Source organism: Labrus bergylta, chromosome 19, assembly GCF_963930695.1.
Source record: "Labrus bergylta chromosome 19, fLabBer1.1, whole genome shotgun sequence".
In the NCBI taxonomy this organism is placed as follows: Eukaryota; Metazoa; Chordata; class Actinopteri; order Labriformes; family Labridae; genus Labrus; species Labrus bergylta.
In genome coordinates, this window is record NC_089213.1 from 4087780 (window position 1) to 4115294 (window position 27515).

The 27515-nt window shown below is 42.4% G+C and overlaps 1 protein-coding gene and 1 long non-coding RNA gene across 2 annotated transcripts in view; one reads left to right on the top strand and one right to left on the bottom strand.

The window, feature by feature from the left end:
• The window catches only part of myo1g (myosin IG), a 56542-nt gene that overhangs the window by 8163 nt on the left and 20864 nt on the right, over positions 1 to 27515 (bottom strand). The window contains exons 15-21 of the mRNA XM_020642305.3: positions 26094 to 26260; positions 24226 to 24433; positions 23406 to 23629; positions 21851 to 21995; positions 18381 to 18485; positions 17572 to 17685; positions 10010 to 10167 (exon numbers count right to left, since the gene is read on the bottom strand). Coding sequence (XP_020497961.2) covers positions 10010 to 10167; positions 17572 to 17685; positions 18381 to 18485; positions 21851 to 21995; positions 23406 to 23629; positions 24226 to 24433; positions 26094 to 26260 — 1121 coding nt within the window. The remainder of the gene's footprint in view (positions 1 to 10009; positions 10168 to 17571; positions 17686 to 18380; positions 18486 to 21850; positions 21996 to 23405; positions 23630 to 24225; positions 24434 to 26093; positions 26261 to 27515) is intronic.
• Positions 21192 to 21654, top strand: LOC114920680 (uncharacterized). Its single transcript, XR_003809010.2, has 2 exons — positions 21192 to 21417; positions 21527 to 21654. It is a non-coding gene; the product is annotated as an uncharacterized lncRNA (long non-coding RNA).

Sequence of the window (27515 nt, forward strand, 5' to 3'; positions counted from 1 at the left end):
GTCAAAATCCTGAAATACTTGGGCGGACAGATTTGCAAAAACTGGAATGGCTGTTAAAGTTTGTTGTGGTTAAGTTTGCTAATTTTGTTTCAAAAGCCTGGAAAAGAAGACATGATATTCTGTTGAATTAGTTTGACTTGCTTTTGCTTTCTCTTTTGGTTTCTTGACAATGAATATAGTTTACCTCGTGCACTCTGATCCTGGAACCTTCTAATTTATGGTGTCAGGTAATCCCATGTGGGCTGGGTATATAAATGTATCTGTGACACAATAATAACAAAACAAACCTTAAAACTTCTATACATGTGTTATGATAATGCGTTAGGAGGATTCACTTCAGTGTCTTTAGCGGTAGGCGTGGTTGGTAGGAGGAGAAGCAGGGTCAGTACTGATGACACACCTGAGGGGGGGGGTGGTGGCTAAAAATTGGATTTGAGTTGAAGAGACGCCACGAGGAAGATCTACTGTACCTGATGTGTGGGACGTAAACAACAGACATGGCGACACTCCAGGAGGTTTCTATTATGTATATTCTGTATGTGACTAACAAAATAAACAGCCAGCCTCGGCGACTGATGACCTGTGGACAGAACACATTTTCAGCACCTCCCCCACTCTGTTTCGCAAATATTTTTCTCCTGTGAAAAGGTTCTGAACTAGTTTTGTGTAAATGTCGATCAGCTTGTCCTCAAAACTGTCTGCCCTTGCTGCTGTGTTGACCCCGTCACATCCCCTTTGACTCCACACCGCCTCTAACCGTTCATGTGCGTACTGCATCTTGTGACCTCGCAGCTTTCACCATTTGAGGACGTGCACAGCCAGAACCAGAAGCAGGGCAGCCAGGAGCTCAGCGTGTTTAGTGTGAAAAAGCCCAAAAGTTGTTGCTGACGTTTCCTGTGTCTTTAGGGGATGTCAGATCCCAAAGCTGCAAAATCTAACACTGACCTAGTTGGTGACCTGGACCGACTTCAGGCTGTTTCACTTTGGATTTGTAGTCTTTAAATTAGCTAGCAAGTAGAACTACAAAAAAAGAAATGGTGTCATCCCAAAATATAAGTGCAGATGATGATATGCACGACTCAAATACTAAGCTGTATAGGATACTTTCAGAGTATTCTTCTGAGGAAATGCAAGTCAAGAGGGTTGCTTACACACAATGCATCATGGTACACGTAGGCACTTCCAGCTCTAATGGAAGAACACAGTTTCCCAGACACTGAGGAATTCATTGCATCAAGTAACTCCACTTACCATTAACACTTATTGGATATAAAATGTCTTGAAACTTTCCTATTTTTACACGTCTGACCTAATTATGTGACCTTAATGAAAACTAGTGACTCACGACAAGTTCATACCAGGAAAAAAAAAAAAACATGGAAGACCGACACAGAAAAAACACCAGTAACAAATTGCCGCCAACCTTTCTTAGAGCTATACTTCCTGGAAATGAATGTGTGGAAATAAAAATGTACTTTCATGTGGAGACTTAATTATTTACAGCTGACGGCTGTCAATCAATTACACTTTATAGAACATAACGAGCTTTTAATCAACAGGCTGAACGTGGCTAAATCGCTGAAGCACATGGTGTGTCAGCTCCATATGACCTGAGGAAGAAGTAGGTCAGTGTTCATATACATCATTTACATCCTCCTAGATTAACAGCTGTTGCATGTTACATATGATCAAACCTGCCCCAGCACTAAAACTAGAGCAGAGTAAGAGCAGAAAAGAAGAGACAAAACGAGGGTAAGAGAGAGAGCAGAGGGGGAACAAAGTGATGGAGGAGAGTTCAGAGCAGAAGCCGAGTCTCCTGTTGCTTCGACGGCAGCACCGACCGAGAGACGAACACATTGAGGACAGCCACTGAGGGAGGAGAGGAAAAAAAAAGAAAAAAAAGGGGGGGAGGCAAAGAGACAGAGGAGGATATTTCAGGCTTGGTGTGACGCCTTTCACGACCTAAAAAGTGAATTTAGAATAGAGAGGGACGAATTTCAAACTGTTGACGCCTAACGAGGTCAACCTAGAAAAAGTCAACAAGTCCTTGGACATGAGGAGACAGCTCAGTGTGTGTCTGTAGGTCATTACTGACACATCACAAGACTTACTCACTTATATGCTTTGATGTTAATGAAATCACATCCTTGTTTTATCTCCTGTTTTTTTTCCTGCTACACGGTGAAGGGAGGGGTGACCCAGAAGATTTGCTATTACTGCAACGCCGTCCCCGGTCTTTCCATATTCATAAGTGAAAGTGCTGATTTAGAAAAGAGGAGAAGACGCCGGAGAAGGAGAGATGCTGGAGGAGTAAATGAAAACAAACAAGAAGGAAGATGAAAAATATGACTTTCCTCTTCCCAGAATAGAAGGAGAAATATGAATCAGAAACAACTGCAGAAGTGGAAGAAGAACTCGGACGCTTTTAAAGTCTGTGTGTGTTCAAGCTTATTCTGTTTTTCTAATGATATGTCCAGCTTCCAGGGAACATGTGTTTCGATTTAGCTTGCAAGCTAGCTTGTGTTTGATGCCGTGTGTGTTCATGTGAGATTGAGAGCGTTTTTAAGGTTGTTTGGTTTTAAGCCGTGCGTATGAGACACATGAAATACACATACTGCAGATCTGACTTCAACTCCTAAATGTGGAAATCAAAGGAAACTTTGTTGAAGATTGTCAATGCACCGTCCTGATTTAACAATCTGACCATCGGCTCGAGCGTTGTAAACTATTCACTCATACACTTAGAGATCACTTTGCACCACACAAAACATTTTTACAATCGTTCAGTGTAAAAATGCTCGGCTCAACAAATTGTGTCATAAAAAGTTTTGGTTTCAGCACCAACAGGAATGATGACTGACGGATATTTTGTTGAATACAATAATCAGTGAAACAGAAGTTTAACAGACAACATATTATGGACCATAGAAGTCAAAATGGTGTAAGATTCAAAAGTGAAAGTTTAAAGGCTTAATATGTGATTTTTCACACTTAAATAGAAATCAAGTATCTCCTCTGAAAATAACTCTGTGAGTCTTGACTGTCTACAATGGGTGTAACACCCGAGTCCCACTGTCTGTGATGTTTTCAGAGTCCTATCTTCACTTTGTTTACATCGCCGGGACGGCCGGCTGACTCCTCCCCTCGTGTATAAAAGTTGTTTAATTGAGGGACTAGAGAAAAGAAGAATAACATGCTGTACTCACTGCTTAACTGTGTTTCTAGATCACGCTCATTTCAGGTAAATTTACATGCAGTGTGAAGATACGAGTATAATAAAGATCGCTAGCATTAGCATGCTAACACAACAATGCAGCGCGAGTTGTTTTGGTTTCATGCTGGTGCTCAAGGGCGACATCTGCTGGATCAAAAAATGGCATATAAAGCCTTTAAATTTAAAAATAAGTTAATATTTATACAGTGAACTATTTACATATTTGAGTTTACAAAGTTAATATTGATATATTTACATGTTTTAATGTTTGCAGTCGCACCGAGTAACTGTGACCAAATGATATTGAATCTACCAAATCTGTGTTTGTCATAATGTTTGCTTTGAGTTTAATCGTCCCAACCTCTGATTGGCTAACGACGGGGACATGTGATGAGTAACGAGGAAGTGTTGTGGTTGTTGTGTAGCAGAACAATGTGGATGAAAGTTATCCGTCTCCATCCTTCTGTTTCTCTTAACTAGAGTGATCCATCCCCCTCACATCGGACCCTCACGCTACAAAGGTAAATCAAGAGTACGTTGTTTTTTGATTTTCTGTTCAATGCATCTACAGAAAAAAAAACAACTGTGGCATTAGTTTCTGTTACACAAGAGGAATACATTCATATAATTTAAAGAATCACAGATGCTTTAGAAACTTTTATTCTAGTTAGAGTTGATGATGAGTAATAAATTAAAATCCCTAAATTACCTTTTAAGTACAGAAATCTCCTCAATCTTTTAAGGCCGGAGCAGATCATTCCCTAAATCCTTCCTTTAGCCCACTCATACTCCCCCAGCTGTCCCAGCAGATGGTGCACGAGTCAGTCAAGCACCCCCCACTCCAAACACACACAGCCTCCATCTCAGTAAACATACCAACACACACACACACACACACACACACACACACACACACACACAACTCATTCATACTGACAGCTCATGTCCAGGTGACAGGAAGAGAAAGCAGGCGAGAGAGAGAGCGAGAGAGAGAGAGAGGGATGAGGAGGTTCGTTCATGATGAAGACGAGCGAGCTTCATTGAGGGAACCAGAGATGGATATGACACGACAGGAGACCAGACAGCTTGTCTTTGCCATCCAACGCCGCCAAACACGGAGCGCCTTTGAAGTCATGATTTCTACCTTGTGCGTCTAACGCTGCCTTCACTGACCCACTTTCAAAACAAGACTCACACTACTCTCTCAGCTGTAAGCACACACTGATCGTCGCTCCCGTGTTTGAACTACAGAGATGAAAAAAAAAGAGGCAGGAATTACAATCGCTCCATTCACTGTTTCCTCCTCTGACCATTCTTCAGACCTCATAAACAAAAATGACATGCGCGTGACTCTCATCGTCTCACTTCCTGACAGAAGGAAACACAAGAGGAGTGTGTGTGTGTGTGTGTGTGTGTGTGTGTGTGTGTGTGTGTGTGTGTGTGTGTGTGTGTGTGTGTGTGTGTGTGTGTGTGTGTGTGTGTGTGTTGTCATGCTCCTCTCCCCCCTCACACACATGCTCACACACACTTGGGCTCGCCCCTGACTTTGTCTCATGAGTAGCCTGGTTGAGGTCGCGACCCCCCCCTCCATTCACTGCAGATGGTGGCACAAAGACAGGCGGAGAGCTGAAACCGACTCCCCTGATGGTCGAAATCCTCCGTGGCGCTCGCTGCACCCCCTAGCAGAGCCGCACAGCTGCTGCAGGGACCCCAGTAACTGAGATACCCCCCCCCCACACCCCCCCACCTAAAGGACCAAAAATTCAGACCAAAAGTCTAAGACTCGTAAAACCCACAAAAGCCTCACCGGGGATCTGGGATGAGCAAGCTGAACACACACAGAAGGACTCTTAAAAGTGGGAACACACACACTGATGCTGCTGCCGTCTGCACGGCCTCCAGAGAGCGAAAACAAACTCAGACATGTGATGTTTTATCTCCATGACAACAGAGATCCCACTGAAACTTCAAACTGGCTGATGACTGTAAATAAGGCTCACAATTTATTTATTTGCAGAAACATAAAATAAAACAAACATAACAATATAAAACTTATATTAGTAATAATGATTTAATCTTTGCTTAAAGGGATAGTTCCTGCTTTTGTAGTGCGGTTTATAAACAGTAAGTTTACGGCTTACAGACTACTATAACAGTCTTTTTAGGTATTTCACAGGGTCCCTGTTTATTATTGTTGTATGTATTTGTATTTTAAGGCACTATATTTTACAGTGTTCATATGTGCTTTTCTATGTGTTTTTAGACACTATGTTTTACAGTGTTCATACGTACTCTTTATGTGTTTTAGACACTATGTTTTACAGTGTTCATACGTACTCTTTATGTGTTTTAGACACTATGTTTTACAGCGTTCATATGTGCTTTCTATGTGTTTTTAGACACTATGTTTTACAGTGTTCATACGTACTCTTTTTGTGTTTTAGACACTATGTTTTACAGCGTTCATATGTGATTTCTATGTGTTTTAGACACTATGTTTTACAGTGTTCATATGTGATTTCTATGTGTTTTTAGACACTATGTTTTACAGTGTTCATATGTGATTTCTATGTGTTTTAGACACTATGTTTTACAGTGTTCATATATGCTCTGTATGTGTTTTTAGACACTATGTTTTACAGTGTTCATACGTACTCATTATGTGTTTTTAGACACTATGTTTTACAGTGTTAATACGTACTCTTAAATGTGTTTTTTTGTGTATTTTATTTCCATTTTGAACGATAAAAACAAACACTGATGAATTCAGTTCGGCTAGCTAATATGGACTCGTGGGAGACGGGCCTTGAGCTAAAAGAGTCACAAATAAACAAAGGCAGATGGTTTTGTTTGTCACCACAAAGTATGTTCATCTACTGCGAGGCTGAAACTTCAAAAACACCAGCAGACTTTGTTTAAAATGAACGAACCTTCATGAACATTCATATGGACCCGGTGCAGCAGCTCGGAGGATTTCCTCCTCTGTGTGTTTGTTTGTATTTTGTATTTTTCCACGTCACTCCCTGTGCTCCTGGCAGGATTTGGAGGATTAAAGATTTTTGAAAGACCAATCCCAGCTGACTGGGTGCTGTCTCAGTGGGGCGTACTTACAACAACACACACCCACACTTATACACACACACACAGACACACACACACACGCCCACCGACACATCCACAACAGTCTGTTGTGTGTGAAAACTTGCTGGTAGTGCCATTCAAATGAAAGCCTGGCAGAGATGGATGTGGGTTGATGTGAATCAGATTTATAAACAGAAACGACAAATCGGGTCAGGAGTGATAAATGTGATAAATGTCAGTGTGACTGATTCATTTCACGGCGGGTTTATTCAGAGCGGGCTGCAGACGCAGACAACTATGACACTGATAAATGCCAGGAGTACCATTGGTGTAATTGTTATTCTGCATTAATAGACTACGTTTGAGCCGGGGGAAGGAGCGTTTGTGTTTATTCAGTTGACCCAAAAGGCTGCGTGCGTGTCTTCTCTGTGAACAATCACTTCACCAGCTGAGGGCTCTCATTAATTTCTCCTCTCTGTGAAAAGATCTGCACCGAGAGAAAATGAGCTGCTTGCTGTGTTTTGTCCCAATGAAATGACGTCTCATCTCAGAGAAACAAAAAAATGATGAGGCTGAAGGAAATGCAGCAATTATTTTTCTATTTATCTTTTTTTTTGTTGAGATGAGATTAGCGTTTGGTGCTTTTTGGTCGTTACTAGGTGAGACAGCAGACACTCACAGACTGAGGCTCCTCCGTCAGTACGCCTTTCTGCTAAGACATTGCATCCGTAAGGGTGAAATATTGATGTCCCAGTGTGTGAATTCACATGACATAAGAACGACAGGCATGTGTATGAGCACAAACAGGAGCTTCACATTCACACACACACACACTCAGACATGCACACACACGAGACACTGTTCCGTCTCGCTGGCTCCAACGTTACACATTGTCGGGTCGTTGTCCCCATTACACCTCTGTTACTGTTAACAATTTCACTACAGCATTTCCCGCCTGTTTCACATTTGCACGTCAGGCGCAACAGGGACGTACCGTATTTTCCGCACTATAAGGCGCACTATAAGCCTTTAATTTTCTCAAAAAACGACAGTGCGCCTTATAATCCGGAGCGCCTTATATATGGATCAATTGGTTAATTGGTTGATCCATACTGGTTGTACACGGCGCTCAGCGACACTGACTCGGATAATGACAATGAGAGGGAGCCGGGCATGTTGGATGCCGTACTCGCCCAACTGTTCAATTCGGACACTGAAGAAGAAGAATTCGAGGGATTCGTGGACGGGGAATGAACTGAAAAAGTGAGCTTTACGTGTTATACGTAACTGAACAATGTTGAGTTACGCACTAACGTTTGAATTAGCGGTATCAGACTGTGTTTCTTTTACGTGTTTACAACTGAACAAGGCTGGGAGATATTGTGAATATGCACATTAACGTTTGAACAACATTACCATGGGAGTGAACGGAGTTGTCAGAACGCTTAATAAAGTTTGACTTTATCTGACTGTTTTGTTGACATTCCCTTTTTCCATCTAGTGGATGCATAACGCAACCCCAGTCAAACGTTTGACTGCAGTATCTTCTATTCCATGCGCCTTATAATCCGGTGCGCCCTATATATGAAAACAGTTCTAAAATAGGCCATTCATTGAAGGTGCGCCTTATAATCCGGTGCGCCTTATAGTGCGGAAAATACGGTAAGTATTTTGCCTACAAATGGCAGTCTGTAAGCGCCACGCTTTAGAGAGAAAAGAAATGTGAAGGACGAAATGAAGGTAGAGAGTTGCACCCAACAGCATGAGGTGAAGCTGTTTGCTTCTGCACATGCGGTGCCTGCTCTACTGACAGAGGTAACCCAGCGCCCTTTGTTCTTCTTCTCTTGATTTTAAAAAACACATCATGTTCCCTGAATCCCTTTCAGCTTCTAAAAGGTTTTGAAAATGAAGGGGAGAAGTTATGATCTGAGAGGAATATGCTTTTTTTAAGAAAACAGAGATAGCGACTGATGAAAGAAAATGTGTCGCATGTCCATTAAAGCAACGGATTACTGGCAGAGATTTTCAAACTGGGAGACTCTGTGAGTGTAACTTAAAAAGATATACGTTTGTTATTGAAAGGTGACCACATAGAGCAGTGAATCAGTGAACAAAATGCTGAAATTAATAGTTTAGATAAATATTTCTACAGTACTATACCGTTTACTGTGATTCCTTAAAGTACTGTAATGGTTACTGCATTTTTTACAGTATTATAGTTATTACTGTGAATTCCTACAGTAGCATAATGGTTTCTGTAATTATTTACAGCTGAGTGATTTTTACTGTGATTTCTGCAGCATTGTGTTTATTACTGTGTTTTCAGACCTATAACACGGTACCATACCGTAAACATATTCACAGTTAAAAAGAGGGCAGTAACACAGTTAATTATTGTGGATTTCACAGCCCTTTTTTTACAGTGTACTTTTTAATTCAAGGCCCTGTTAAAGGTGTTACTGAGAGGTCTAATTGCCTTATTGGAGCTGGATTTAATCTTTAATCTCTCTCTGGGTTGTGTGTGTTTAGTTGTATTTTAATTAGCAAACTGTAAGTGGTGTGCTGTCTATACCTTCCTGGTCAAAGAGCTCAAAAAGGTGTTTCTAGAAATAAGAAACTTTGTAAATGTTTTTGTGTCTGAAAATATGTCAAACAGCAGCATCAGGCTATTTGCCCCATTTGTTGAGAGACTATAAGGGGTCATCAACTATAATCACAATTCCAAAGTCTTCCAGGAACTGCAGGAAATAAGCAAGTAAACAATTTGGGTTGGGAGGTTCTTTTTATGAGAGATTACATAGACGGCGGTCCACAGTTTTAGATTTTGAAAGCTCTAAAATTACGGGATTTAGGAGTAACGTGGCACACTTTGTTAGTTTAAGAAGATTAAAATCAGATCAGAAATGTCTGAAAAGTGGGAACAGGGACAAACAGTGTTTCCTTTCTGACCTGTTTCTTTACAGGAAGTTGCAATATCTTAGCTTTTTCTTGACTAATAAACCAAAATAAACAGTGAAGTCGATTAAAAAGCTGTATTAATAGCATCAGAAAAAAACATAAACTTGTCTGCACATATTTAAAAAGTAATTCATGAGACCCAGGAAGCTGTGAGACAATAATCAGACTTCATGCAGAAACAGTACTAGAGGTCTGCTAGGAGAAACTTTGGGTAAAGTCAGAGTGAAAAATCTGGCTGTTTGCATTCACACAAACAGCTCCTCTTGGAAATATCAGGAGTTTTCTGCATGTGTGAAAGCACTATGAGAAAGCTAAACTTGGGCCTTTTCTTTTCAGAACAACTCTGCTAGTTTCTCACAGGTTTATCATCTACTGTGTAAAAACATGCTGGCTAACAGAAAGAGTATGAAGCAGCTTCATTATCAGTCCATCATCACCCCACACACTCGCTCACATTGAATTTCTTTCTGCGCTGCGTTCACACACAGGTTCAACCGGACAGCTAGCTGAAAGGAGAGCCGGCCCTGATAAAAACTTTGAAGATCATGCTCAAAGCTCACCCTGAAAATGTGGGATATTTTCAATAGTTTGGTGCATGTGTGAAAAGGCTACAAGAGATCATGAATCCAAGTGTGCCATGTCTGCTGCCCCTGAAGATAACGTCTCACACTGATCATTTTAAAGGCTGCAGAAGCTTTACAGCAGATAATCAGCGGATGTTTTCATGGTGACAAAGAGTCGTCATGAGGGACTGACCGTGTGAAGTGGTCCACGATGGCTCCCACCAGCTCCCCCACTCGGTCCTGGTTGGGGCACAGCTGCCCTCGCTGCAGACACAGCAGCACGTCATCCTGAGCGGACGTGTGTAGCGCCACCATCTGGTCAACCCCGCTGGTCACACTCAGTCCTGTGAACTGAAGAGAAGGAGAGAAAAAGTCAGATACCAACCCGACACAACACCAACCCTTAAAAAGTGATAATTGATATTTCTACACTTGACATTCAAGTGTAGAAATAAACGGTAACTCTGATGCCTGCAAACAAATATTGAATTCATTTATTTTAACATGTTTTTAACTACACTGCTGTGCTCTGTTGATTGGTTGTCTTGGTGCGGGTTCTTTCCTCTATAACAACCTGCTCGCTGTACATTATCCTTCTACATCCCCTGATCTCTATTACAGTAATCTACGCTCCGTTTAAAGGAGGAATAAGAGGATTGCAGCTTCTTATATTTCAAGATCTCTTGTGTTTCTCCACCAGAGAAGAAAAACAGCACAGTTTAAAGGAAGGGTAAATGTGAAATGTATTTATATAAACTATAATATTTTATAAAGAGGTTGCTTTTTTTGTTGTGAATATACTCTTGTGAGTTGTTGGTGCAGGGTCTGTGTCGTCTCCAAAAGCAGTGGAACAAAATAACAACATGAGTTTACTTTTCTGTAAAGAGTTTTTAGATATCTGAAAGCTACTTTTTTTGTAACTTTCATTCACTCACTGGTCACTTTGTCAGGTACACCTTGCAAGTTGCAGCTTGTTTTGTCGTGTATTGAATAAGAACAGAAATGGGGAGGAAAGCGAAAATGGCTCTCAAACAGGAGCAGGCTTCCATTGTTCAGCGACTGACACAAGAAACCAGTTTGGGACGATTTGACTTGGTGATAAGGAACATTGAATGCTGGTCGCATCCATTACAACAATTACAAACCATTGGGTTTTCCCCCACAACAAATAGGCCTACATTCACTATAAATACTTAAAGCTCCTTTGAGGACCTTTCTGCTCGATTTGGCGCCCCCCTGTGGACAAAGCAGTTTATCTTTCATATCGCTTTGCTGATGCCCAGTTCATGTGTAGGAACTGTTTCCTGTCAATCAAATTTGATCCTGCTGTCTTTCAACAGTCGCTGATTGTAAATCATTGCGGCTGATGGCTCTGTTTGCTTTTGTACGTCACCTGGATATAGATCTTACCCCACACTCCCGTTAGTTGGACCTTTCTTTAGCGGCTTTAACACAGCCACTTCAAGATGCAACTGTTACCCCTCTGTTATACCTTGCTGTACCTGTCAACAGCTTTGTTTTTATTCACAAATGGTGCTTTTGCCTCGTCTGTTGACAGTTTGGTGAATTGTAAAAGTATAATTTTGATCATAAGGGCGGTGAAGCTCGGTTGCAGTTGTGGAATATTTAAGTAAAAAGGTCCAAACATGCCTCTTGCTGATACTGAACATCAGATGTGTTTCTTTTCCAGGAGTCAGTGGAAGCACACACATAGAGATCAGCTCGCAGACGGACCTATCACACATCTGCTGGAATTTAACAGTAAGTGATGGACTCCACTCGTGATGGGAATACTGACACCAAACCATCAGTAGCACCAACGAGTGCAGCAAATACCAGAGCTTTCATCAGAGTAACATCAGCTTCAGGTTCTGACTGTGTCTATGCTAACTGAATTGTGATTGCAGAACTTGCACATGGGACGTCCAGTTTAAATGTAGAAGAGCCGATTATTCACAGCCCGATGATCGAGATATTTAATGTCACAACTTCATTTGTTTAAAAATGTCAGGGATTATCAGGTGAACGTATAACACCTGTGAATTGAATCAAGTGCAGCACAGTATAACCGGGATCAAAAGATGAATGAAGTCAGCGGATTATTTCTGCTCGCAGTATGTAGGGTGAGGGAAACTCTGGCCGCGCTGCACGTGTGCTGCAGCTGAAGGGAGAGTCATGAGGTGTGACCCAGTTGGAATAATGCACAGAGTTACTGCCAGTAATGCTGCAGAAGGTATTCAGATATTTGCATTTCAGGTAAAAGAGCATTATGGGGTGACGGATGGACTAGCGGTTAGGCCGCCTGTAAAGAGGCAATACTCCTCATTTCAGAGACCGTGGGTTCAAATCTGACCTCAGCACGTCGCCCATAACTCTCTCCACCAAACGTTTCCTCATTCTCTTCAACTGTCTTATCTAATAAAGGCACAAATGGTCCAAAAATGTAACTAAGAAAAGAAAAAGAGCATTACAAAACATACAATAATATAAGTATAATAATAATATAAGTAAAAACTGTTTTACATCAACATATACTTTAAGCTCCTGTGAGGAGTTGTTTGCATGTTATGAAACAAAAAGTAAACAAAACCTCAAGATTAATAATGTCTTTAAAGTCATTTTTTATGCCTGTTAATGGGTAGGTGCCCCCCAATCAATAGACAGCATTCTTAAATTATACGTGTTTATTGTACAAATACAGTGCAGATGTATTTGTACAATAAACACAGCGAGTGCAGACAGTGTGCAGGAGTTAACCTGCAATGTTTAGTAATTACAAACAAAAAATTATACAATATCATTTGCTAACAAGACTTGAAGTGGTTTGATTTTGTACTTGACTTTTATCATCGTGTGTGCGAGCGATAAACACACACACACACACACACACACACACACACACACACAGAGAGAAAGTGAGGTGTGTCACATTATTTTAGAGAGGGAATGGGAGACAACGTGGGCTAAGCCTCTTACATCCCATCGGTACTCTCAGGTTAATCCAGCAGGGACGACAACGTGCAACAATGTCAAGGCCACATTCTGGCACAACCTGTTCCCACGGCAACCGGGACACACTGCAGAGGTCGTCACGCAGAGGTCAGGGATTCAGTGTATTAAATGAATGTCATCGACAGATACATCACTAGATTTGGAGATTTATTTTTTTAATAAAATTAATGAGAATTAATCCTTAAAAATAAAAAGTTTTTGTTTCGTAACATCAGCGGATCTGTTTGTGTAGAAGGACACGTGGTCTAATCCATATTAAAAAATGAAGCTTTCAGACCCTCAGTTAACGACTGTTTTCATAATCAGTCATCTTGTTTATAGAAACTGTTTAATTTTATCTATAAAAAAAAAAAAAAGAGCAGCTTAGACTAACTCATAGTGCGAGGTGAAATCTCTGAGCTGCTCTTTTTGGAAAACAAACAGCTGAACATTTTTAATATCGGCCTCTATTGGATAGGACCGCTGAAGAGAGACAGGAAATGTTGGGAGGAGAGAGTGTGGGGGGAGGGGGGGGGCATCCAGCAAAGGGCAGAGGTCAATTCAAACCCATTACTGCTGCAACCATGACTACAAGCTATCAGCACTCCGTATATTTGAGAAGCTTAAACTAAAAACCTATTATCTTTCTTTTTTGATAAATGTCACTCATTCTGTTTTTCTTTACATTTGTATTCTTCAAATGGTCTCATCTTTCTTACTGAACACTGACCTACAAGACTCTCTTTACTACCAATAATAAAATCACACATGTTGACTTTATGGACACCAGATTTTTACTCTTTTTTTAACTTGATTATAAACTGTAAGATATTTCTACTTACTGTCAAATTGCATCTTCCTGCCACGTCACAGCATGTTAAATAAACCTTTTGTACATATTCTGTTCAGTAAGGATTTCATGTTTTTGTTCTGTCTTTTTCAGTTTAAGCCTCCTAACAATAAGAGCGCAGCTAACTAAGTTTCTTCTCCATCTTGTGTGTGTAAACCTAGATCTGTCAAAAAATCTGATTCTGATAAGTGATGTCTCGTCTGTCCAAAGAGTCTCTTCCATCTCAGCAGGAATAACGACAACAGCAGCAAACTCAGCCAGTGCCGAGTCTGTGCAGGCGGGAACAAAACATTCCCAAATTCATTCAGATTTGACCCAAATTCAGAAAGTTAATCAACTTAAGCTGCAGATTGTTCTTTTTCAACGCTGTTACTTCCTGTTAGTGGTAAACTGTGAGCGTGTCTGACAGACCGCAGCCTCCCAGTCTTAGTTACCTCTTAACGTAGACCAGCGTGTAACATAACCTTTATCAGAGTAACGTTTTCAGCGCAGCTCATTTTTACTGCCACCACAGGAAGTGCTCATTATGTGAGTCATGTAAGTGGTACATGGACTCCCGTTGTAAAACACTTTTCTAGTCTTTAGAGCACTCATGCTGCTTCACATGACCACTGACCCCATTAACACACTTTCAAAGAATGATGGCGCACACTCATCGGGTTCTAACACACACACACACACACACACACACACACACACACACACACACACACACACACACACACACACACACACACACACGAGGACACTTCGACAGGCGGATCAAACCACTTCCTGAACCTAGAAACCTCACATTATTTATAAATCATCAGAGAACTCTTTTGTTCATTCACTGAGTTCTGTTAGTTTGCATGTTTTTGTTTTTAAGCTCTTTAAACATGAGGTCAGGTGTTAAAACCTTCACTTCTGTACGGCTCTGGTGATTGGTCACCTCGCTCCGTCAGGCTTTAACCTGAGTGAAGTTTCAGACATCTGTGCTGGCGGTCAGACTGATGGCCGGAGAGACTCCGTTTGACACACTGAGAGGAGAAAAAGCAGCGTTGCTTTCTTTAGTGTTTTATTCTCAGTTTCTGACCTGGATAAGACTCATTCCCCTCCGTGTGAGCAGCAGAGCTTAATGGCATCAGCTATCTTTAGCCGCTCCGCTGCCGCATAATGATGGTTTTTAACCCTCTGGCATGTTTCAGCGCTCTCTCTCTTTCTCTCTCTCTCTCTCTCTCTTTCTCTCTCTCTCTCTCTCTCTCTCTCTCTCTCTCTCTCTCTCTCACTCTCTCTAAAACCTCTGCTGGGTGTCCAGCGGTGCTGACTCACTCTCTGTCAGGTTGTTATCGTCCGTCCTTGTGCACATGTCTACATACACTTAAGAGCAAACCTGTAACCAGCGCAACACCTGATGAAGTCAAGAATAGACGGTGACATCAAAATGTCAAAGCTGAAGCCTCCGATATGACGGGAATGACGGCAAATGCCACGCCATCGAGAAAAAGAACAATAAGACGAGCACTTCATGGGGCGCAGTCTTTGAAAAACCCACCACAGTTCAAGACAAGACCGTTTTTTCTGTGTTCAATGAGGGATTAAAACTATTCTGGGTTTATTTCATATTTAAAAAAAGAATAACTAAACCGAATAAATCCTGTTTGGAAGATTATTTTGCCCTTACTGAAGGGGCAGGGGCTCATTGTTGGTGTCAAACCCATGACAGCAATGACTCAGCATATACGTCAAATGTCAACAAATATGAACTGTTTGCTCAACGGCCTCAGCGAGAAGTGAATCTTAAATCAAGTTCTTCCATCATGAAGATCCTGTGTCATGCAGAAATCCATCAATCTGTGAGATCAAGTTATTATTTCAAGGGTCACAGAAAGAGTCAGATTAAACAGAGCTGTCTGCACATCAAGCCTAACACCTGACAAACACACGCAAACACACACCTGACCAACACACACACAAACACACACAAACATACACACTGCCTGACATCCTCTCAGATCCTGACAAAACAGGTCAGGAGCTCTTTGAGTCAAAAGGAGACGGTGTTCTGTCCCTGTGAGTCTTCATACTGCTTCAGTACTTCTCTTTTTGATTGATGGATGGCAGTGACCCGGGTCAAAAGTGACGCAGACCTGTGTGTCTGTGAGTGTGTCTGTGAGTGTGTGTGTGTGTGTGTGTAAACAGATGACAGCTGGGATAGAGTACCAGGTCTGACCCACATTCCTGGTAGCTATTAGGGAGTAGAGCTGCTGTTTGGTGCTGCACAGCGTGTGTCTGAGCTCTTCTTTTTTTTTATGTGTCAGATTGAGGTTCATTATGTAACGGTTTATTTTGGGGTCGAGACTTTGTTTAGAGTTAAAGAGGGAATCCACCAACCTTTTACAAGTCCAGTGAAGTGTAATGCTAATGGAGATTTTTAGTTACCCTGTCACAGAGAATAAAATAAAACAAGCTCTGGAGGATCTTTGTCAAGTTGGTTGTTTTGTCATTCTCTCATTTTCTTTGTTTCTTCGTTTTTTCCTGCGTTCCCGACATTTAAGATCCAGCCTCTCCCTCCTGTCCTATCCCCATTAACTCTGTTCCTGTCTTCTGATATTAACACCTTCACTTGTTCCCACCTTCCCTCACCAGCTCTACAGTAATCTGTCTGCTGTTCTTACACCTGAGCTGTCAAGTCTTTTGTTTTGTCTGGTTTTCAGTTTTTTTTTTTTACTTCAAACTTCCCCCAAATTGGGAAAAACCCCAGAACCATTGGTAAAATGACTGTTGTGGTAATTTATTTTTAATAATAATACATTTAAGGGTTCCTAACATAAGATATCTACTGTATTAAATCATAAAATTACTTTACTGTATCATCGGACATTAAGGAAACATGCTGAATGGTCTGTTTTAAGGCACCCCCACTTGGCCATTTTACCCCTTGCCCTTCAGTTTGTCAGACATGAGAGCAGTTATCAGGTCAAAAGGTGTTCCAGCGACCGAAGCGGGTAAGAGAAGTGGCTCAGATAGAAGTGATTGTACCCGACCTAAAAAGCCTCTGCACGTTTCTAATAAGCTCCACAGAAACGTGCTCAAACTAGGATCAATATTGGAGATGCTTTTGAAAAATGGAGAGAGGTTAGAACGCAGAAAGGTTTACAGACCGATGCAGAGCTGGATAAACACTGAAGCTTCAGAGTCCACCACATGGTGACCTGCGTGCACATAACTGTAACTTGTGCGTCTAGTTTTGCAAAAGCCTGAATCATGGAGGCATGTAGCAATATTCACCCTAATTAGAACAGTTCTCAGGAACTTATATCTGTGTTTCACTGCAGCAGAATTAGGTATAGTGGACCAATCATGGATTAACACAAGAGCAAACAACGCACGTGCAACCCCAATCCTTATACCCGGACTAAAGTACTTGAAGGGGGGCAGTTAGGGAATTTTAACCACCTGAAAAATTCTTAGAGAAATGAAATTTAGAGCAAAGCTTTTCTGGTCAATTTGTGAGTTAAGTACCCCAAGTCCTTCCAAGAAAGGTAAGCCCTGTTTCCACCAAGCGGTCCGGTTCAGTTTGATTCAGTACGGTACCCATTTATTTGCGTTTCCACCGTCAAAAGTTGGGAATGGTACCAAAATAAAGGATCCGTACCGTCCTACTTTTATGGTACCCTTCTGTCGGGGAAACTGAGGAAACTGAAACAGCCATGGTGAGCCACAGCGCAGCTTTATGCAACTTTTTCAGTGTTTACTTTGTTTATTCAAAAACTACAGAAGAACACAATTAAGTTCAATTAAAATCTATTTTAAAAAGGCCTGCTCTGCGTGTCTTTATCTGGATGTGTGCGCGGCTCTGTAGCTTTAAGGGTTCGGGGTGGAGTGTGGTGGTGCGTCTGTGCATGAACGCTCTCTCCCATGTGAGTACTTACAGCGTCCAAAGGAAGCCTCTTCAAAACCTTGTTCTGTTTCTTTGGCTCCAATTTGTAGACGTACTTGTCTGTGACGAGCAGGCCTCGGTCTGTGCTTTTGTTGAATCTATTCACCTGAGAGAGCAGAGAGAGAGAGAGAGAGAGAGAGAGAGAGAGAGAGAGAGAGAGAGGATAAAGCTCCACATTTGCACATTTTCTATTTTTCTTTTTAGTTGTTGCTGTTTTCTCTAGGTTTTCCTTGTGGAGCTGCAAACAAGAAACATTCACAAAGCAGGAAATAAAAAGAGAACTTCAGACTCAAGATAAAAGCTCCGGTGGGTTTGTCAGAGTCGGAGATGGTTTCATTGCCTTTATCAAAGCCTGCATATCTCCAGGCATACTTTGGCTTAAAAGCTGCACCAAGAGTTTTAGTGGAATCCCTCGCTCCACAATCCCTGATAAGGAAAATATGGCCACTGTGATCCCCAAGGGAGACGATAAGAGCAAGTTCAGCATGAGGCAAAAATAATAATTCAGCCGAGTCTTTTCAGTGGCAGAAAAGAAGAGGACAATCTGTAGGGTTAAGGAGTTCAATGCCTTTCATGATTAATCCTCTGAGATTTGTATTCTTCATATTTCTGTCTGAGAGGGCCGTGTTCACCGCTGGAAACATGAAAACATGAAAGAGGAGTGCGAGGGGGTGGAACAGAGAACACAGAAGAAGGAGAGAAAAATATCCCAGAGCTGCAAGGGAACAGCAAAAGAAAGGAAACTCCTCGTACAAAACATTCATTTCTGATCATCTCGTTCTCCTCCCACACAAACTGTACCTTTCTGCAGAAGCCCGAGAAGAGGACCTGAGAGTACTCGTCTTTGTTCCTCAGCTCCTTGGAAATACGGACGAAGCCCGGGCTGGTCTCAGGGCTGTCTCGCACCTGCAGAGTTGAAAGAGTCGTGTTATTGTGAGAAGCCGGCTGATGTTATCATCATCATCATGCAGTTACATTTCAGACGGTTTAGGAGTGTAACTCTGGGTGACCTCTTCTTCTTCGTTTTGTTGCTTTATCTCTATAAGAAGGAGATGAAAGCTCAGGGCCTCGGGGTGCAGTTAGCAGACACAGAGTTTGACATGCTGTCGGAGAAGGATGAGGGTGAGGGTGGCCTGATACTGGAGCTAAACTGCCTGATTAGAAATACAGTGGTGGGGGGGCCCGCTAAGAGGAAAATCTCAAACTTTTTATGTGACCATTTCTCCCAAGAACTTTTGCATTTGCTAAAAGTGTGTTGGATAAAACACCAAGAAGTTTGCCCCAACACAGGTTTACAGCCTCACTGATGCTCTTTTGGTCGTATGGGAGCTAATTCCTTTAACCAAAAATGTTAACAAAAGCCTTTTTCACTTAAGCACTCCGGATAATATCTAGATATTTACAGGAGGACTTCTCTGGAGATTCTCCCGACCTAGTCGTTCACATATGCTCCTCACAGCGGGGGACTTTCCCTGTCAGAGGGGAGGGGGGCTCGGGGGATTTGCTGAGGTAAGACGTGATGTAAATAAACAACGTGGAAGTAGCGGCTGAAGCAACAGAGTCCGCTAACGACGTTATAATGAGAATATTTGCCTTTATATCAATGCTATGTGTAATCCAATGGGATGACAACATCCACAAAAGAGAGGAGAACAACATACTGACCAACAGAAAACAGAATGCAGACGTTTAATTAGAGCACGGAGATCGTAGAGGTCGCGTGCAGACACTTTAGACAGTCACTATATAAACGTCATTCTCTTTCTATTGGCTCAAATTGAAATCTCCAGAGTATATGCTGCTCACTCAGATTTTCTGTGGATAAACTACGAGGGGTCTGGCTGGAGAAACTCCGGGTAAAGACCGCGTGAAAAATGCATCTGTTTGTGTTCACACACAGCCTAAAGAACCTCCGGGTAGCCAAGTCTCCAGAGTTTTTCAGGAGATTTCAGTATGTGTGAAAAGGGTTAAAGTCTTATTAGAAGATTGTTGATGTGAAGCTTATTTGGGTCCATGTTCAGAGGGATCTATGGATGAGCCTGGTGACTTCCTGTTGTGCTCCTCTGAGCACACATGAAGAAGAATAAGTAATGAAATCACACTTCTCCTCTACATTAAGCTCCTTTTCTAATGATTCTGAACTGAGGGTAATATATCATAATAACGCTGTAGGACGTAAGTTGCACGCGATTGCAAAGACAGTTTTCATTATTCATCAAGTTAGATGTTTTTTAAAAAATCACACGTATACGATTATCGCTCCCAGCCGCCTGAAAAATCAAGTGAAAACTTGATTTAAAAAAAAAATAAATTATGATCATCTTTTCCAGCTCACAGCTTCTTGTCCTGAAGGGTTGCCATGCCAACAACTTCCCTGCTCTGATTTGTAAGACGAGCTTTAATCTGAAATATTGAAGTCAACTTGTTGACCCTTTAATCTTTAATCTGTTGAAGGTTTTTTTTTACGAGAATACATGATTTACACTAATTGGTACTCGGACACGTCAGACACACACACACACACACACACACACACACACACACACACACACACACACACACACACACACACACACACACACACACACACACACACACACACACACACACACACACACACACACACACACACACACACACACACACACACACACACACACACACACACACGAGTCACGATTCAGGCTGACTGAGTGCATTTAACTATAGGTCTTTGTAGGATTTAAATACAATCATGTGAAGCTGGAGCCCTGGAGGAGGGCGGCGAGTCACGGGCCGTCTGACGGGCTAACGAGAGGAGTGACTCAGGACTCTGTGGTGGTCATGCTCACCCCCCCCCCCCCCCCCCACCCCCCCCCCGAAGGCGTCTCTCAAGAGCCTCGAGCGAGCAAACACCCTCGGATTAGCTGCTAAATGAGCCGACTGTGGGATTCATTAAGGAAGGGCTGTGTTCATGAGCGCTGTCCTCTTTCAGTCACGCTGTTTACTGCGAGCTCTCGTCACATGCGCCACAAACATCCCCAACAACAGACGATTCCTGTGATCAGAAACACTGCTGGGTATTCAAGTGTTGAGATGAATCTAAAAGGAATTATTCTGCCAGTGAAGTGAGTGGACTTTTTCACTCATCTCTGTAAAAGGAAAAAAAAAAAACATTTTGTTGTTGAGTGGAGTGTGTCAAAGAACAGGACACGGTCAATGAGGTCCTCAGATAGTAAGTTAGAAAGTTCATAAAAACACATTATCATTGGATGACAACAATTTATTAAAGCCTGATAACATCGTCCGATATCAGCGTATCAAGTGACTGTCGGTATCGCCTAATTTCACTCACATATGCGCTGATATAACAAGATTTATTCACCAGTCAAAAACCATTTCATTTGAAACCTGTTTCTCCTGAATCAAAATGAATCTAACAAACACTTCCATATTCACAACTGTCACATTTCTACTCCTCCGCTCACCTGAACCCCCCACTCAAGTCATTTTCCACTCAGCCTGCCTCCGCTTCACTCTGTCTGCCGATCACTCCCACCTCATCAAGCTCAACCCCGCTCACCTGCGGACACAGCTGCCTCTCGTCTGCAATCAAGCCAGTAGGAAAACCTCTCCTGCTCACTCGCACATTTCAAGACCGTTCTTTGACATCAAATGCTCGACTCTCCAGCCCTCACTCTGTTACTGAGTCCCTCTTTCTGACCCTGCATGCATTGTTATGATCCTTAAAATCATCTCAGCCGTCTGTCCCTGACCTTGAAGTCTGCCCCAGTGTCACTTGTTCCTGTCTGCCTCTTCCTCTGGCCGCGTGCTGACTCTTAACAAACAATGCTGCAGAGTGAGTTCACCTGTTTCCTCCTCTGTTGATCAGAGACTCTCACTGTGTCGCCGTCTGCGTGTATTCTGTGAACATTTACCTACCCCTTCATCACTTGTGTATCTCACAGTTCGGACCCCCAAGCCGAAGCCTCCAGTCCAATCAAAAGACTCTGATGGTTCCACGCCAAAGAACTGAACTTTACCTACCTGTTTGTCCTTTACAAGCTGAGTCTTAAGTAAAGATTCTTACCAACTATCCCTGCTCTTTTGTGCTGCATTTGAATTTGAATATTAATGTTTGAAGCCTGAGTGATGTCACCTGTCTGTCACTGCAGCGGGCTCTGGAGGCTCATCAGCAGCAGCCGCCATGCTGGAAATGCTGTCTCGGCCTAACTTTCAGTCAACCTAACCACAGGTTGACACACCTGATCGTGATCGTATGTGGTTCTTACATTGGCGAGGTAGTCCCTCTCCCAGGCTCTGCTGACTCCCCAGTCTTTCCTCTCTCCGCTCAGAGCAGTCAGAGCCGCCACTTTGGCTCGCACCTCCAGCGTGTCAGACGGAGGGATGTTCTTCACGATCTGCCTCGCCCACCACCTGACAACAAGGGGATGGGAACAAGACAGCATGTCACGTGGGTGGAGCCATACATCAAAGGTGCAAAGGAAAACAATGCAGTGGGAGGGAAAAAAAAAAAAAAAGCTTGAAGTCTGTGAGGGATGGAAGAAAAAAAAAAAAAAAGAGGTTTTATCTGAAGTGCCAAAACATATTCATGTTGATCAAAAAAGATCTCTCTCGCTCTCGCTCACCCGGAGTAACACATTGAAGTTATTACTCAAATGCTGAGATTTATTTTAACTGTTTTAATGCCGATCTGGAGGATTAGAAGATAAATATCACTTCAATGTCTGTGTGATTAAATAAATCCACATTAAGGGGTTTGGAGTAAAGAGGGGGAAACAGCTGGGCGAGGCTCCGTCAAGAGGCGCAGTAAGAAGACTTGTGTTGTGTTCAGAAGTGACAAGGCATCCAGCTTTAAGTCGTCTGGATAGAATCTTAGAAACACAAAGCTTCAAACAGAAGCCTGACACCTGTCACTGAATGAAAGGTGTGATGTACTACGAATCAAAGTCGAGCTCAACTCTTCCAGCGTTCCAGAGATGCAGAGAAACATTAACTTCTTTTCTTTTTTTTCAGTATTTCCTCTCCCGTTGTCTTTCTGCACAATTCAAGTTTTCTACGTTACAGAAAATGGATGAAAAAAAAATGTGTAACTGGCCTTTCTAATGACAGGAAACAATGTTACAGAACCACTAAGCATGACTCCTTAGAAACAGAAACAGAGTGTAGAATTAAGTGCATGAGAGACATGACGCAGGAGAGGAGGAAGAAGGCGGTCGGCATCAGTCAGCGCCCCAACCCAGAGATTCAGTCCTGAGTTAACAGGAGCCCAAAATGGGACAGAACCCCCTGTAACAGTGTAACCTGGTTTTTAACTGTACTCTTTGGTTTTACTGCTTAAAGCTAAAAGTGAGCTGCACGGCTAACTGAGCTATCTTATAAATAGCAGTTACAGTTCAACTTCAGCACATCAGCCACATGACATAAAGACAGAAAAGTCGATTTTTTTCTCCACAACATGTGATCCAGTTTCACCACAATCAGTAAAAACTATTTAAAGTGTTTTCATGGAATAGTCATTGAAGTCAGCTCCAAGAAATGCTGTGAATGGACAGAACCAGGCTGTTTTTCCCCCCTATGCTACAGAACCATGCATAAAAAAAACAACTATGTATAAATAATCCATCTTCACATTGATGGTTTGTTTTTGTAGATCATAAATTGGCATCAGTGTTAACATTCAGTCCGTAAACAACTTAAACTCTGAGTCAGTTAGTACAACTGTGAGCATGGTTGAGGATTTAACATAAAAAAAACAAGAAAAAAAAACATTTTAGCTGGTTATTTTCATTGTGTCATTATGAGTTTCCCTTCCTGGGTTCTGACCTGCGATGCAGCATGACTGTGATGTTGTGAAACTGGGACAGAGCTGCAGGCGGGGTCGGCCAGTTCACGCTCTTCCCGTAGTCGGCCATGGTTCGCACATTAGCAAACCTCCGCTCCACCTCCCAGAAGTGGGCCTTCACCTTGTAGCGCTTGTAGCAGCCCATGATGGCATAGATGGCCCTCATCCTTCTGCACCTCATGCGACCTAAAGCCCCCCGCCACACCTTGAGGGTTTGAGGGAAAGAGAGACGTGTTAAAGAAAGAGAGAGAGAGAGTCCTGACGAGCTGCAGACAAACTTCCTTCCAGTTCTAGACTCAGACTTCTCCGCAGAGTCATCAAAGTAGGTCAGGAGGAAGAGGAGGGAGAGGGGTGTTTCATTGAGCAAGGGGAGGTAATTGACTTTAATGTGACTGTGCTCTGGATCTCATTAATTATCTCAATTATTGTTACAGGAAATTAGAATTCAAGCAGGCAGATGAATTTCAGTCAAACATAACCAGGAGCCACATATTCATGAGACTGAGGCAAACTGCAATCTCCTCTTTGAAACCCAGAGGCCCGAGTCTGTAACGGGAGACGATAATGTTATTCATGATTAACCGGGATCACATGATCCGAGCTCAATTAGGTCTCTGTGTCGATTAATCAGACTGTCAAGATCAATGCACTCTTATCAAAATCCACGCACGACTTCCAGAAAACAGCCTTTGAGATCTGACATTTAAGATTTCTGAAATCATGCTGAGGCTGTGGAGGAATACTAAACGCACAAGAAAGAACCTTCGACATTACAGTCACACTCATCCTGACGTGTCTGACCTTCTGCAGGAAAAGCACCAGGATGGGGATGAGGGTGGCTCGCTCCTGCTCCAGGGTGTAGAGGGAGCGTGGCGTCCGCACGAACAGCTTGGTGTGTCCGTACTCCACGTCGCCCTGGAAACCGTGCTGGGTGACGATGGCCTCGACGGCCTCTCTGTCCGTGGCCATCAGGTGGTTTGGCCAGGTGTACTCGCATGTCATCTTGTATCTGCGGATTGTTCAGGAAGAGAAGAAGAAATCTGGTATTAAACTATAAGAGGGTATATTTATATAAGGGTGCTCTTCAGGATCAATATTCAAAGTGATCCGCCTCCCTCTGTGCCGCCTCGGGTGGAACAAACAGAGGCGTTACAGGGGGGAGAACAGCGCTGTGTGTGTGCATGTCTGACTGGTGTGTGTGTATGTAAAGCTCCCGTTGTGCTGTGCTCTCTCTCTTGCCATTTTGCAAATCTGTAACACACTGTGAATTCACAGATTGGGACACCTATATTACGCCGTTGTGGAGTCAATATGAATGTCTTAGGCTACACTCACACTAGGCCAGGGGTGCCGCGTGGCCCTCAGGTCAATTTTTACATATCAAAACATGACAAAATCTGCCATGAAATCATGACAACCAGAAATATGTCCATGAAAAACATTTGATCACTGGTATATGTTGAGTTAAATTTGAGACATAATTGACTGCAATCGTTTTTTTGTACCCTACAATTTGGCCCTCTGGCAGTGAGAATTAAATGAATGTTGCCCATCCCTGCACTTGGCAATCCACACCGTGCCCCAGCATGCAACTGAGTCTAGTGTGAGTGCCCCCTTAAGGAGAAATGACAACAGAGGTTCTTTAATGTGTTGTTGCAGATTTGCGCCGTGAAAAGGGCGAGTATTTCTGTCTGTGGATGTAAAAGTGGAATGACTCTTGTTACTTCCATTTAAAGGGCACCGCAGCTATTTTTAACGTTGAAGTTATTTGTCTGACAATCGTAAGAGAAAATACATCCTACACAACAAACTGGGGTACATAGTGATGATTAATAAAGTTGCCATGTGAAGAACTCAAACTTTGCATGTTTCCTTTAAAAACCGAAAACTCTGGAGGGGTTTGATTGTAGTTTACAGAAGCCAATAGAGAAACACAGAGATGACAACCTGCTTGTGTTATAGATCAGAGGTCTTCTGTACCATATGACTCATACTGCCACCATGACGCAGAATGAGTCACCCACATTGTTTTTTTCCAGGAGCGTACAGTCTCCATCAGCGTACAGGTGACAATCAGCACATGGCGTAAGTGATAAAAAAGAAAACTGTAAATATCTGTTTTATAATCATGTTAAGGATGTCGAGGTTTGCAGGCAGATGTTTGAATAAATCAGCTATCGAGGTTCATTACAGAAAGTTTAGTACCCAGAGTTTTGACCCACTTAGGGGGGCTTTGAACCAGGAGAACTCTGCAGCATCATTTTATCAAAATAGCACACTTTTAGAATTCGGTATTTTTCGCTCAACCATCCCTGAAAACAACTAAAAGAAACCAAATGAAATTAACTCTAAAAGAAAAAAAGCATCAAGTTTCTTGTCTCTCTGTTCTTTAAAGGTTTAAAGGAGAAACTGATGCATCACTGTTGTACACTTTTAAGCAAACTTTGAAACTGGTTTTTAAAAAGTATCATGTTGACTTTTAAAATGTAGTTTTGAGTCAAATGTCATCATGACACCTGAAGGAGTTCAGCGATAGTTTGGTATATTTCACACTCCAGGTGTTACCACTGAACTCCTAGTACAAAGACACTTTCTCCTCCACTTCCTCACAGAGAAAAGGGGAAACACTGAACAAGTCTTGCTCCATAAAGCACATCATGTTCTCTCACCGCTGCAGGAAGCGGAGGTAAGGCTGCCTGTAGGCGAAGCCCGCCCTGCGCACCATCACGTTCTCCATCAAGCCGAGGTAGGCCACCTGGTGCTGGCAGCGGGCGTCGTCGAACAGCACGGGGGACTTCATCTCGTTGGGCTTTATGCATCGCACATAGTACGGCTCCTGAGAGGGAAGACACAACAGAGAACAGTTCATTCCTGTTGGGCTGAGTGAGAGATCAGAAGGAATGCTGACCTTAAGAACATCATCACTGTCACCTGCATGTGAATGAACTTACAGCAGAAATTTGTATTAAATAGGCAGAACAGATTAAGATTAAGAATGGATGCTCTGAACCTTCACTGACTGTAATCCTACTACCATATCAGTAACTGAGTGTTGCACAATTCCAACTTAGGGTTTGTATATTGGGGATAATATATTTTATAACACTCTTGTTTTCTCCCCTGCACAAATTCGTATTCATTCATTTTTTTTGCATTTTTTCCATCATGATTTGAATCACTGCTGTGTTCATCACTGTGCAAGTAAATAATCTACACTACCCTTTGAGACGAGCTGCAGAACGGGGCCAACTGAGTCTACTGACCTTAATATCTCTACAGTGAGCAGCTGAGCCTGAGCCCACGTCTACTTATTCACTGCACATTTAACAGCATGTTTTCATTTTTTAACACCACAAAATCCTCAAATGTAAAATAACTGCTGGACGTCCGAACCAGGGGCGTGTCCAGATGGATGGCCAGGGGTGGCATGGGCCCCCTCTAGAAATCTGAGTGGCCACCCCAGGTGCCATCCCCAAAGCCCTGTCAGAGGGAGTCTTTTATAGTTTTCTTTACATGTCAATCAAGTACATTTATTTGTCTTTGTACTTTAAATTGTAGATAAAAACTTGCTGAAACAAGGAGGAAGGAGGGGTTTAGATGATACCACAGGTGAAAGGAATTGATCAGCAGTGTTGGTAATGTTTGATAAGGTGATATTTGTCATGAAGGGATATATTAAGTGACTGACTGGGGGAATATTAAGGCTCTTTAGACTGATTCCTCCATATGCACTGAGGTAGACTCTGGCCAAACACAAAGACAACAACATTTCAAAACTAAGAAATGGACTAACTAGCACTCCTGCTGCTCACCCACCAGCTACTACACCTGTACAATAACAAAAGTTTACATCGCTTCACTCTCAAAACACCTTAAAAATGCGTGACTAAAAAGCTAACTGTGTTCTTCTTGCACCTGTCTGTTTCATGAGACAGGTGCATAAGAAAATGATGCCCTCTGTCTTACTAGCAATGAACTAACTGGCAATGTGGAGGGACCAAAACATTGCAAGGTTCACAGTGTGCAGGAGTTTGCATGCACATATTTAAGTTCTTCAAATTTGAACATAAATCTTCTTTTTGTGTCATTAA